We start from the raw sequence: 14149 nt of genomic DNA on the forward strand, positions 1-14149 counted from the left end.
TTTAAGATGTTAAAGGAAAGAAGCTATTGAACTTTTAAAGGCTTACTTTGAATCCAAATAGATTATTTTCGATGTAAATTTAGACCCTTGTTTGTAGAAATTTAACTTAGTCCGAAACCAATCTGCAAAACTGCTTGTCTTAGATTTTGTTTACCTCGTTTCTAGTCCAAAATATCAAAAATTTCCTATATCAAGAAGCATTTTCTAGACAAGCAAAACATATTGTCTTGTTTTAAGAAATAATATGCCAAAATGAAGTGTTTTTCCTTAAAAAAAGCAAAATAATCTGCCAACGGGGTAAGCAAAATGATCTTATGTTGAAAGGAAAAACAAGATTATTTTGCTTACCCCGTTGGCAGATTATTTCGGGGTTTTTTTTTAAGGAAAAACACTTCATTTTGGCATATTATTTCTTAAAACAGGACAATGGCTGTTTTAAAATTCCAAGAAAGCAGATAACCGACTCGCGTTCTTGTGAAGACCGTTCTTGCCAAGTCACCTCAAAGGAAACAAACACAGGAGACCACGAGAACAGAGAACGCATCCTGTAAGAAAAAAGATGCTGCGTTCTTCCTGATGGTTACATGACCCTCACAAGTTTTTAATGGAAAATTATTTAAACAATACAGCATTCATACAGCGATGCATTGTTTTTCCGTTTTCACAATATTTACTATGCATAAAGACTTTACAAATATTCTTAGCACAATTCAAATAAATTAGATTTTAATACATATTTCAACAAATAAACACCCTTAATGTGTATCAAGGACACATCCGGGAAGTTTCACGCATCCTCAGTACTTGCGGTCTTGAGTATTGAAACTGAACTTTGGCAGTTGATGATGACGTTACACGAGGACGCAAGAACGCTGAAGAACGCGTACTGAGAAACAGCCAATATGTTTTGCTTGTCTAGAAAATGCTTCTTGATATAAGAATTTTTAGATATTTTGATTAGAAACCAAACAAAACAAATTGAGGTAAGAAAGTCATTTTTTGCAGTGCATTAATGCAAGCTCAGCAGAGAATTGGATGAATTCTTTTCTGTTTTACCAAAATCATAGAGGTATGATTCCATTTCAACAATTAAAGGGATAGTTCACTCATAAATAAAAATCATCTCATAATTTATTCTCCCTCACATGGTTTAAAACTTTTTTTGAGCTTCTTTCCTCGATTGAAGACAAAAGAAGATATTTTAAAGAATGCTGGTTACACTAAGGATTACTATGAAAGTCAATAGATCCCATTTCCAACACCCAGTAATAATATACCAATTAAAATATATTATTGTGTATTTAACAGAAGAAAAAAAACAGAATAGGTTTTGAACAAGTAGGAAGGATGAGTAAATGGAATAATTTACAATTTTGGGTGAACTATTCCTTTAAATTTTAAAATAGTTTTAGATTAGTGATTACGGGGCTTTACCTGAAGATTTAGGCCCAATACCAATTGTATTTTTGTACCCCCTCCCCTTGGCCCTTGAAACAGAGTGTGAAGGGGAAGGGCTTCAAAATTAGACACCTAACCTGCACATGTCATCATATGTCATCGCAATCTCTTGCTTCATACGAGATCAGATGAGTGCGACTGCTGTAGTGATTCCAGTTGAGTTATTTTTTGGTGTTTATATTCAGGAAATTACTGAAGGCATGTGTTATCTTATCATAACGATCTAAAATGGCAATAAGATTGTAACTATAATGCTCATTTACACCGTGGCCATATTCATCTATGAAAACACACGAAAACAACATCAACATTATAGCAGACAATGTAAAAAGGTCACTTCCAGCCACTAGACTTTTCTGACAGGGTATTCGAGTGTTAGAATGTTGTGGGACTGCTGTACAGGAGTTATCATTATTGAATTTAGATAGCAAAACTTTGCGGTCTTCATTTAACCTTTTTTTTTTTAAAGCATGACGGTAAAACACAAATGCGGTTATGAATGTAATAAAACATATGCTTGTTTGTTGTAAAAAAAATCGTAAAAATGACAAAAAAATACTAATTTGTGCATCTCCTTACATCCGTGAGCAGATACGCTGCATGTTGTGGCTAGTGTTACCCCTTGGTTTAAGGCCCCGTCTACACTAATGCGTTTTCGTTTTAAAACGCATAAGTTTTGCTATGGTTACGCCATCCATCTACACTATGCCGGAGTTCTCGAGCGCCGAAAACGGAGCGTTTCAAAAACGCTGGAGAGGCCGTTTTCATTCTAAAACGCTGCTGCTCCGTCTCAGTGTGCATGGGGAAAGACGAAGACATCCGAAAACGGAGGCGTTCAGTCTCGCATCCTGTTCTTATTGCGAGATTAGATCCAGCGGGAGATGCTTGATGAGCAGTCCGACTAGCAGAGCTCTCATCTGGGTAGAAATGCAGCAGCGCTTGCCCAAGAGTGTGTGTGTGTGTGGTCACGTGATGTGCGTTTTCAGCGTTTTGGTGTGGACGGAGAGCAGTTCAGAAACGCTGGGTAAAACGCGAGTGTGGACGCTGATCGTTTTCATTCTAAAACGCCGCTTTAAAACTAAAACGCACTAGTGTAAACGGGGCCTAAGTGTGGTCCTGAAAAATCTCTGTTTGAAGGGGTATCTACCCCTTTCCCTTAGCCCTTCGCCTTCAAGCTAAAGAGAATTGGGACACCCTTACCCCTTTACGTGAATGCGCAAAACAAGGGGTAAGAAGAAGGGCTAAGGGGTAGACTTGGAACTGAGCCTTAGTTTTAATCGTAGTCTAGGAAAGACAGTTGAGTGCCAAGAAAAGTGTAGAAATTATATTGAAGTGACATTTATGTAATTTGACAAAATGCACTTTTAAAGATCTCAACCACGTTATATTATAGTGATTATAAATATCATTTGCAATTGTTGTAACATGATTTTAAACCTGCACAAGTCTGCACAAGGGCAACTCAGGCATGCTAAAACACACTTGACTGACTCATGGTCTAAAGTCATGCAAATTGTGATAGAATGTAAAACTGTTGTTGATTGTTTCCATGCCACCCAGAGTGAGTGCTCCATTTGCATTCTCTTGGTCTTAAGCCAAACGAATTACAAAGACATTACACAAGCAGTTTTCAAGTGGCACAGTACAGCCTGATCTTTTATTCTCACCCAAGAGCACTTAAACCAAGAAAATGAAAGCTGTTTACACTATAGCGGTTAGCATTGTAGCAGTTCTCAATGTTTTTGTCTATGTAGTAACTTTTGCAAGTACTGGTTTTCATTTTGCTGATGACCTGAATTTTAAAGGAAGTCTTTAGATGATATCACCTTAACCTTTTTGGTTTGTCATGTGCGCTTGGAGGTTGGCCTGCAAGTGGACAATTTGTTTATACTGTACACAGACTACCAAAAACAGACACCACACATCAGTAACAGGAAAATCGGAGTAAAAAATAAAAACTACTTGTAAACTACATCTTCAAAAAGAGCATGGAGAGCATCAGCAATATTTTGCCAGTGAAAATGCTGTTTCGAAAACTGGGACGAGCGGTGTTTTTAATACTCCTCTCCTTCTTCCTCTCCTTCTTCTCCGACGCTGTCTGTGCCCACCTCTTCATAATCCTTCTCCAGGGCAGCCATGTCTTCTCTGGCCTCTGAGAACTCGCCCTCCTCCATACCTTCACCCACATACCAATGAACGAAAGCTCTCTTGGCGTACATCAGATCAAACTTGTGGTCCAGACGAGCCCAGGCTTCAGCAATGGCTGTGGTGTTGCTCAACATGCACACGGCTCTCTGCACTTTAGCCAGGTCTCCTCCGGGAACCACAGTTGGGGGCTGGTAGTTGATGCCAACCTTGAACCCGGTGGGACACCAGTCCACAAACTGGATGGTGCGTTTGGTTTTGATGGTGGCGATGGCGGAGTTGACGTCTTTGGGTACGACATCTCCACGGTACAGCAGACAGCAAGCCATGTACTTGCCGTGACGGGGGTCGCACTTCACCATCTGATTGGCTGGCTCAAAGCAAGCGTTGGTAATTTCTGCAACAGAGAGCTGCTCGTGGTAGGCTTTCTCAGCGGAGATCACTGGGGCGTAGGTGGCTAAAGGGAAGTGGATACGAGGATAGGGCACCAGGTTAGTTTGGAACTCAGTCAGATCTACATTCAGGGCTCCATCGAAGCGCAGGGAGGCGGTGATGGAGGAAACGATCTGCCCGATCAGCCTGTTGAGGTTTGTGTATGTGGGACGCTCGATGTCTAGATTTCTTCTGCAGATGTCGTAGATGGCCTCGTTGTCCACCATGAAGGCACAGTCAGAGTGCTCAAGGGTGGTGTGGGTGGTGAGGATGGAGTTGTAGGGCTCCACCACTGCTGTGGATACTTGGGGTGCAGGATAAATGGCAAACTCAAGCTTGGACTTCTTTCCGTAGTCAACAGAGAGCCGTTCCATAAGGAGGGAGGTGAACCCAGAGCCAGTGCCACCACCAAAACTGTGGAAGATCAGGAAGCCCTGGAGCCCAGTGCACTGATCAGCCTGCAGGATTCAACACTGTGATTATTCAGTGATCCTAAAGATAAAGCAAATATTTGAACCCAAGATTGTCTTACCAGTTTGCGAGTCCTGTCCAGCACCAGATCAATGATCTCTTTGCCAATGGTGTAGTGACCACGAGCATAATTATTGGCTGCATCTTCCTTACCGGTGATCAACTGCTCAGGGTGGAACAGCTGGCGGTAAGTACCTGTGCGCACCTCATCTGGAAAATCAAATTGCATTTGTTTTTAGCAGATCATTCTTGATACCATGTATATCGAGTATAGGCAAGAGGTCTGATGTACTTTGACTCCTCAGCAGGATCTGATTAGATTTCTTGCGACGCAGAATTATTTTTTTAATACAATTTTTGCAATAAACTGCGAGTGTACAGCCACGAGTTGTGGAAGCATTTCATTGCTTGATTTCATTACATGGATGGACCAGTGATTACTGCTTTATGCATTTTATTTGTGGGTCTGCAGGCGCATCATGTGCATAGTGGCCCTCAGACAGAACAGGCAGGTTGTCGATGAATGACAGGGCAGAAAAAGTATAATATAGCATATTTTGGATGGTCTGTCCTTGAAGGATGTTCGACTTAGAATTTTAAGTTACAGATTAATATTCTCTATTAAATGTTTTCTATTTATGTTGACATTAGCAATTTTACAAGTTCATTTTAGGGTTGGGTCCATAGACGATGCCATCATCCATCGTAGATGGCCAATAGACATCACGATGCTGAGCCGGCATCGCGATCATCCACCCTGCCACCATCGCAGCAGCCACCCTCTTGCAAAAAACACACACTCGTTTATACTAAAACGTTATAGTTTTAAAATGGCATTGTAGAACGAAAATGATCCACGTCCACACTGGTGTTTAACCGCTGAAAACGCACATTACGTGACCACACACTCTGTCATGCGCTCTAGCATATGTGCACGTCTGAGCTCCAAGCAGGCAGAGAGCAGGTACTTTGAGCACGAAACCCTAGAGAGCAGTGCTCTCCGGTCAGTTTATTAAAGATGTACAGCTGCATCGCGTCTCACTATAGTTGTTTAACGTGATATTTAATTAATCTTGTCGACTTTTCAGTCTTTCGAATCTATCAGGTAACGTGTCACAGTGTCAGTACACTGCTTCAATCTTTCACTTTCACGCTTGTAGTTAGTAATTTTAGCAAAAACCTCAGATACTGTTGGTTGGTTTCTGTTGGTTGTGCACCTTTTTTACCAACCAAGTTTGTCTACGCCATTATAAGGACACAGATCTCTCTGCCTCATCATGTCAGAGTACCACGGAAAAAAGTGATTGACAGGTGGTAATTTGTGTGTAACTTATATTTATATATTTATGATTTGGTTATGGGTAAAACGAAGACCATGTGGGTCAGGTAGATAAAACGGTAGGCTACAAATAATTAATCTGTTATTAATACGAGAACGACGATACCATCGTCCATCGCAATTACTTTACATTAGACATCATACGATGCCAAATTATTCGACATCGCCCAACCCTAGTTTATTCATTTATTCATTTTCCTTTAGCTTAGTCCCTGATTTATCAGGGTTCACCACATAGGAATAAACCACCAACTATTCCAGCATATCTTTTACACAGCGGATACCCTTCTAGTCACAACCCAATGCTGGGAAACGCACTCATACACTATGGCCAATTTAGTTAATCAAATTCACCTACACCATGTCTTTGGACTGTGGAGGACACCCATTCGAACATGGGTAGAGCATGCAAACTACACACAGAAATGCCAACTGGCCCAGCCGAGACTCGAACCAGTGGCCTTCTTGCTGTGAGGCAACAGTGCTAACCACTGAGCCACCATGTTACAAGTTAAGTAATGTTAAATGTTTAGTAGTTGTACAGCCTACATTTTTAATTGTTATCCCTCTCTTTCGGTAGCGTGAGATTGTGGAAATGAAATTTATATTTAGCTAGAAGTGGACTGTTGGTAAAAAAAGAAATTAATATATAGCAGGAGCGGTGGTGCGAAACAAAAGGAGTGGGAGTGGGCAGGAGCAGCAATGATAACACAGTCACACACAGACCTCTAGTACAGTTAGTCACTTCATTGAAGTATAGTGTATCATAAGAGAATCGGTTTCATTACCAATGACAGTAGGCTCCAGGTCGACGAAGACTGCTCTTGGGACATGTTTTCCAGCTCCCGTCTCACTGAAGAAAGTGTTAAAGGAGTCGTCGCCCCCTCCGATCGTTTTATCACTTGGCATCTGGCCATCTGGCTGGATCCCATGCTCCAGGCAATACAACTCCCAGCATGCATTGCCCATTTGCACACCTGCCTGGCCAACGTGGACTGAAATGCACTCACGCTAGAGTTTAAACGAGAAGCATTTGAATATTGGTTTAATGAACACATAACTAAAATCAAAAACAATAATCAAGATTTACAGAAAAAGTCATAAATATTCCTGAAGACATCCGTTAAAAGTGCAAGTCATGTCCAGTCGTTTACTATCATAAATAATACATCAGATGAATAAATCATTTAAGAGGCCTTACCATTGTAGAACTTTCCTCTGGCCGACGTCAAAAGTTCGGTTGAGAAATCTTGTGTTGGTTCTCTGTGACAATGTCCTCACTATATAAAGCCCAAGCTGATGCCATGGTAACAGGGTTTGTTGTTGGCAACAAAGGGGTTAAGCCAAATTATGCCAATGTCAATAATAGATGACCGGAGTGCAGTGAACAAACCGGCCTAGTTACATCCCAGTGCTTCAAGATTCCTGCAAAAGAAACACACTAACAGGCCAACACTTGTCCAGTTATTCACAGTTATTAATATTTAACCTTACTTGTGGATCAGTTCTCAAAAAAAAAAAAAAAAAAAAAGAGTTGTAAAGTGACTGTTTAGAGTCAGACCTATCGGTTTCAACTTTGTTTTTACTGCAATGGTTAATAGAAGAATCATTTTTCTTATCATAAAACACTTTCGGTGACAAGTTCCTAAATCAACCTTATTTTCTTATCTGGGATGAACAAGAAATCATTCCTTTTTCACTAAAATAACCTTATGTGCGATAGAAAGATCCTCTGAATGTTAATGCTTTTTTATGGAGCCTCAAGGCGAAAGGGAATCCTCTGTTGCCATGCTTCACATTTTACACCGCTCACAATTAATCATGAAAAATTCATAAACTGAGGTTTCAAACTAGAGATCTGTATTTACCCTGCTTGACTCGATCACATTTCCCGCAAAGTGGAGTTCAGTTTCCAAATGAAAGATGATAGTGGTTGGCAACTCTGGTAGACTTAAGACTTTAAGTCCAACAATAATCAGCAATTCCTTGCACCACTTAAAATCTGTGTTCTTGACGTTTAGCAGTGGTCACATTCACACAGTTCCTTGCCCGATGATATCTCTTAGTATCCCAATATCTTTTCTTTTTTTTTTTTCGCCTAATAAGGAACAGGCAAGTGTGGAAAGAAAAGTCTAGCTGGAACAGACAGGAACTGCAGCCCTTGGTTAATGTCCTTACTTGCATTTTCATCGGAGTGAATGACTGCAGTTTGCAAAATGTCAAATCTTCCTGAATAGACTTCATATTGTGCACTTACGAAAATGAGCTAAGGTTTTTCTACACTGGAAATACTATGGAAGTTAATACAGTTGAAGTCAGAATTATTAGCCGCCCTTTGAATTTTGTTTTCTTTTTTTAAATATTTCCTAAATTATGTTTAACAGAGCAAGAAAATGTTCACAGTGGGTCTGATAATATTTTTTCTTCTGGAGAAAGTCTTATTTGTTTTATTTTGAATAGAATAAAATCCGTTATGAATTTTTAAAAAACATTTTAAGGTCAAAATTATTAGCCCCTTTAAGCTATATTTTTATTTATTATTTTTTTTAATTATATTTCTATAGAACAAACCATCGTTATACAATAACTTGCCTAATTGCTGTAACCTTCCTAGTTAACCTAATTAACCTAAGTTAAGCCTTTAAATGTCACTTTAAGCTGTAAAGAAGTGTCTTAAAAATATCTAGTAAAATATTATTTACTGTCATCATGGTAAACATAAAATATATTAGTTATTAAAACTATTATATTTAGAAATGTGTTAAAAAAAATCTGCTCTCTGGTAAACAGAAATGGGAGGGGGGGGGGGGGGGGGTTAAACAGGGGGGCTAATAATTCTGACTGAAAAACTGTAGCCGTTTTCTTAAAGTATACTGCATCTTTCTTCGTGTTACCCAGATGAAATAAACTCATCTGGAAAAATGGAAAAAGTGGAGGATAAGTAAATGATTTTCATTTTAAGTGAACTATCACTTTAAGCGCAGTGCAGTGAACAAAAACATGAACAAAAAAAAACCACCATGATATGTGGAAACCAAGCACCAGCATCATGTTGTCAACATCTGCTTTGGCAAATACCACTTCCACTTCTTTAAACTAAATGTGAAGCATATCATCTAGACTTCCTTTTTCCCTCTTCATATACAGACTCCCAAATCTACTTCTCTAAAAGCTTTGTTTCTGTCTCTATGTAAACTGTGCTAACTGTTCCAATCTCTCACCTGAAGCTCTTGCCTTGTCATTTCTCCACCCTAATTAAATCTCTACACTATTGTTAACCGTCTGTGTGGCCATGGAGCCCAAAAACAAACATTTCTCATCTCTACCCTGAACGCTCCCATGACAATAAACGCAGATGTAATCCAGCTTTGTTTAAATAAGCTGTTATTAGCTGCTAGCTTATAATAGGATGTCAGTCAAGGTGCTGCTATTTGTTCGTTTTTTCAAATCAGTAATATAAGAAGCTCTTATAGTGCGTCAAATCACATGACAAGAAAAACAGGACACTAGATTCGATGTTCAGGATGGTTTTTATTTTAATACGCTTCTTCAGGGCTGCCAGACAGGGCGTTTCTTACAAAGAACTGCATGTTAAGACAGAGCATCCTAAGCTACCAAAATGCTGTGGGACGCTTTCTGATAAAACATAAAATACATTGCCACAGGCTATTAAATATGAGAACCTTGATCATTCGTAAGTCACCAATAGTTAACAGTTTTAGACAGAAACTTGGATAGACCTGACCTCTTGCTGTCTGTTCATTTCAATTAAATATTGTAATATTCAAAACTGATGTAGGTAAGCGCCTGTAAACAGAAAAATATATAAATTCCAGATTTACACAATACAGCCAGACAACAGCACACTTGATAGTACATTGCAGTAAGAGTTCACATATTAGCAGCTAATTTACCCTGCTTTGGAAATTCTGCAATGGTTTGGCAAAAGTAGATTGCTAGCATATTTGATATTAGATTTTAGCAAAGGCGTTAAAGCAGAGAGTCGTTCGCTAAATATTTTCAGCACATTCGCATTTCCAATAATCTATCTTAATCGAAATGTGTTGAAATACTGCATTTGAATCAGTAGCTATGTTTCCAACCAAAAATGCGAATTAAATTTATGCGCAAAAATGTACTATCGCATAAGACGTGCGAATAAAGCAGCAATTCCATCCAACGACTCAAAAAACAACAAAAAAACAAACAAACAAAGTCGTTCTGATTAACAGGCGCCAAATATCAAAAATAAAAACGGAATTTGCTGCCGTAGGAAAATCTGCTTGAATCGTTTCTTTCATTCATTCATTTTCTTGTGGGCTTAGTCCCTTTATTAATCCGGGGTCGCCACAGCGGAATAAACCGCCAACTTATCCAGCAAGTTTTTACGCAGCGGATGCCCTTCCAGCCGCAACCCATCTCTGGGAAATGAATCGTTTCTTTATTTATTAAATAACTTGCGCCTCAGAAGACAAATGCAGACACGCAATGAACGTGTGGTGGTGTTTGAAAGCGTGAGAGCACAGACGTCCTTGACTAGTCTGGGAGTAGTTAATCATGTGATAATACTAATACTGAAATAGTTACGGCATTTTAGAATGACCAAACCCAGATTTCAGATGTTTCACAATGTGCTCAGCCAGCTGGTTCGTCCATTAATGGGCATGCTGGAATTGGTTCCATCAACCGTTTTTAATGTGCATATCCAAAATGCGCATAAAAATAAGTGGATGGAAGCATAGCTATTGTTATTTAAACGCTATCTCACGGCGATTCGTAACTGTTGGATTTAGTAGCAAATTTGTATGCATTTATACGATCTCATTTGTACAATGTAGTACGATTTGCTCAGCCCCCAATGAGGGTTGGGTTTAGGGACGGGGTTTGCGGTCTCGCCTCTTTTTTTAAAAATCGTACATTTTCATTCGACTGAATTCGCAAACTAATTTAACGTAAAGTAGTTACGTTGCCTCGTGAGATCAGGCTGGTTATTTCCAAACAATACGATTTCATTTTTCCACCTGAAGTAATCAACATTTCAGACAACTGAATTTTATTACAAAAAAGATGTTTGCGCACATATTTCTATTGACGCAACTCTAATCGGAGGATCAGTGCATCGCAGACTACAAATCTATTTTTGACATGATTTTCTATTTCAATGTTAGTACGATCGATCTCCAGTTCTTTAAAAAATAAAGCTTCATTCACTCGTCTAAAAGATCTATAAACATTCAAGCAACCGTGATAAATATTTAAACCTCTTTGGTTTTAAAATGCATCGCAAAAAAATGTGTTTCAAGTTGTTCATACAGTACAACCACAGTGGTTTGTCCCATAAGCATAAATGTCTTAACATTTGGTGGCAAATACCTCTTAATGGCAGAAAAAAAGAACAAATATCTGATTAGCCCCTCTCATGCTAGAAACCCCCTGATTCGTTGAAATGACGCCTTTTTCAACTACAAATCGAAAACATTTGAATGCATTAAGATCATTAAAACTCTTTTGGGAGCCTGAAAATGCTAACGTTAGAAAGCGTGGTTCAGTGTGGATGTTTTGATTGCATTGTATGTTTTTATATGCGTAGTGTTCGTTTTTAGAGCATTGTTGTTTTCTAAATCCTATCATTTATAATTATACAGAACTAAGATATTAACGGGACTCATTTTCACGAGACTCAAGATATTATGAAATAATCCTAAATAAAATTAGCAATATTTTAAAGTCAACATGAAATCGAGTTTGTCTTTTCCAATTTACTCCTGAAATCTGACATTCATGTGAAAAAAAAGGAATATAATATACAGCGAGTCTTGATTGTAGATTTGAAACTAATTGATTTGGGAATTTGCGAGTGTTGATCAAATGTCCAAAGTCTGCTTACATTATGCTTTTAGTTGCTTTTGTTGAGATGATATTCTTAAGTATTTACACTTTTTGATTTTACTGTATGTTAAACAAACGCTGAATTTTTCAAAGGAAACTAAATAAACCTATTTTCATATTTTTGTGTTTTTGGTATAAGTTGTAAGTTGTTCCAGTTGGGTTAAATATAGTAGTGAAGAAACAACAGAAGTTCGAAAGCAGTTAAAACTAGTTTACGGTAAGTAACTGGCAAGTTAACAAAGCACAAAATATAACCTTTAGACTTTGCTAGATTTACAATGATAATTTCTGTGATAGCATTTCATCCAGCAAAAATATTTGCCCCAGAATTGATTTTCTACCATTTTCTACTTTTATAACGGGATTTCTTTTCAATAATTAACTTGTTAACTGTATCTGTGTTGCCTTTTTTGTCAAATACTTAACCGCATACAATTATTTTAATCATTTAGAGTACCAAAAACATTCACAAGTCAAAGGGGGTTACATGCATTTACACGACAAGCACAATACACAAATATATGTAAAAGTGATAGATCTTTTTAATTACTGCTCTTAAAATGTACTCACAATCTTATTTTCCTGCCACAGCAGAATGAACCACCAATTACTCTGGCAATTGTTTTACATAGAGGATGCCTTTGCAGTTGTAATAATGACACCTTTTTATGTTTAGGGAAATGGCACTTTAGGGAAATGGCATGGCGATCCACAACATCAGGTGAGTGTAAGTTATAACCTATTACAGGGTGTCCGCAGGGTCTTAAAAAGTATTAAAAGTTGATAAATCAATTATGAGAAAATGAATGCCCTTAAAAGGTATTAAAAAGTCTTAATTGTGTTTTATGAGGTTTTTACGAGCGTTGTCTAAAGTGTTTGACTCCAAAAAAGCATAAATATATTTATTTTCCTCCTAATATTAACACGTGCTTGATCAACGCGATTGGTTCGGGCTGGGGCACGTCTGGCCAAGCTCCTCCATCTGAGTATTGTCAAGTAATTTACGACAAACGCAAAACGGAAGATGATGTGACTCTCTTCTCTCTTCAAATGTAGCGAAACCATAGAGCGAAACAGACGGCAAAATGGGAAAATGTACATTTGCGAACTCCTTGTTGGAGAAAGAAGAGTTTAAACAGTGGCTGAAGCCTGTCACTGAAAACAATCGCGTAATTTATTCTTTCAAGCTTTGTTTCTTCCGAGATTATCTGAGTTCTGTTGCGTGGATGTGAACCATTGATTTATTTAACCAAAAGTGTTTATTAACAGCTGTTTGTTAAGTGAAAGGTTTGATACTGATTAGAACCTGAAATGGCGATTATGTCTTATAATATTCCAACACAATCTCACAGCAATTCGTAACTTTTTTTATTTAGTAGCTTATTCGTATGAATTCGTACGATCTAATTCGTACAATTTAGTACGATTTGCTCATCACCCAATGATGGTTGGGGTTAGGGGTGAGGTTGGGTGCCACGCCTCCTTTTTAAAATCATACAAGGTCAGTTGTACGAAAATGTACGAATTAGCCACTAATCTGACAAAACGTAAAATACTTACGTTTCCTTGTGAGATCAGGCTGAATATTCTGAGAGGGTCTTTAAAAAGTCTTAAAAAGGTATTGAAATTACCTTTAGGATTCCTGCATATACCCTGTATTACAATAATGTCTACAATGTGAAATGAGAGAATTTGTGATGGTTACTTTTTTCAGTTTGACTCATTGGTGAATAATCTTATTTATAGCATCAAAAGAAAAGTGTGATTGGTTGTAATGCTCAACAACTGCAAAAAACAAATGATGCAATGTGCACAGATCTTAACGCACCAAACTATTTATTTAAACGCTTTTACATTTAGTATTTTTTCTTCAGGTTATTCAACCTTTAACAATTTTGAATTTGTGTGGCACTTCTGCTCTAAGTCTGTTAAATTCGGACTCTTGTGTCGTCATAATCTGTGAAAAATTTCATGTTGACTTTAAGCCGAGTCGTGCAGGGTTTGACTTTCCAAAATGGCTCAACAACAAACCCAACTCAAATCAGCCCCCAGCATTCATTTCAACCTGAGATCTATCACTTTACACACATCTAATGGCCTTTATCTGACTCCAGTTCTACAAAAGTGATGACAGTATGCTGAAGAAACTTTTTTTTTTTTTTGCTTGTGTAGCCATTATTTTTCAAGATGTTTTATAAAAAAAATCGTTATCACAGTAGAGTAGAAGTGAGAAAATGAAGGATGAGAACAGGTGGTTGTGAGAAAGCGACTCCGCTCACAGTTTCTGGGTGAAGTTTTCAGGGAAGACTCCTTTTGCTAGGAGGTTTTTGTTCTGAAGCCAGTGGGACTCTTTTACACCCATTAACCAGCCATCATCCTGCAAACACACATATTGAGCGATTCTGTTACTGCATC

The 14149-nt window shown here is 38.2% G+C and overlaps 2 protein-coding genes across 40 annotated transcripts in view; both read right to left on the reverse strand.

Annotated features, from left to right (window-relative positions):
* Window positions 1–3085: 3085 nt before the first annotated feature.
* Window positions 3086–7112, reverse strand: si:ch211-114n24.6. Its single transcript, NM_001326595.1, is given in 4 exon segments — window positions 3086–4493; window positions 4568–4716; window positions 6634–6856; window positions 7047–7112. Coding segments are annotated over 4 exon segments (1356 nt in total). The 5' UTR covers window positions 7050–7112; the 3' UTR covers window positions 3086–3512.
* A 2244-nt stretch (window positions 7113–9356) lies between these two features.
* Window positions 9357–14149, reverse strand: part of bin1b (bridging integrator 1b) — a 59339-nt gene continuing 54546 nt past the window's right edge. For 24 of the 39 annotated variants that reach the window (NM_001004602.3, NM_001327970.2, XM_073952861.1 and 21 more), the window contains 1 exon segment: window positions 9357–14111. In NM_001004602.3, coding sequence (NP_001004602.2) covers window positions 14010–14111 — 102 coding nt within the window. In that variant the 3' untranslated portion in view covers window positions 9357–14009. 39 annotated transcript variants of the gene reach the window in all.

The sequence above is a fragment of the Danio rerio genome, chromosome 6, assembly GCF_049306965.1.
Source record: "Danio rerio strain Tuebingen ecotype United States chromosome 6, GRCz12tu, whole genome shotgun sequence".
In the NCBI taxonomy this organism is placed as follows: domain Eukaryota; kingdom Metazoa; phylum Chordata; class Actinopteri; order Cypriniformes; family Danionidae; genus Danio; species Danio rerio.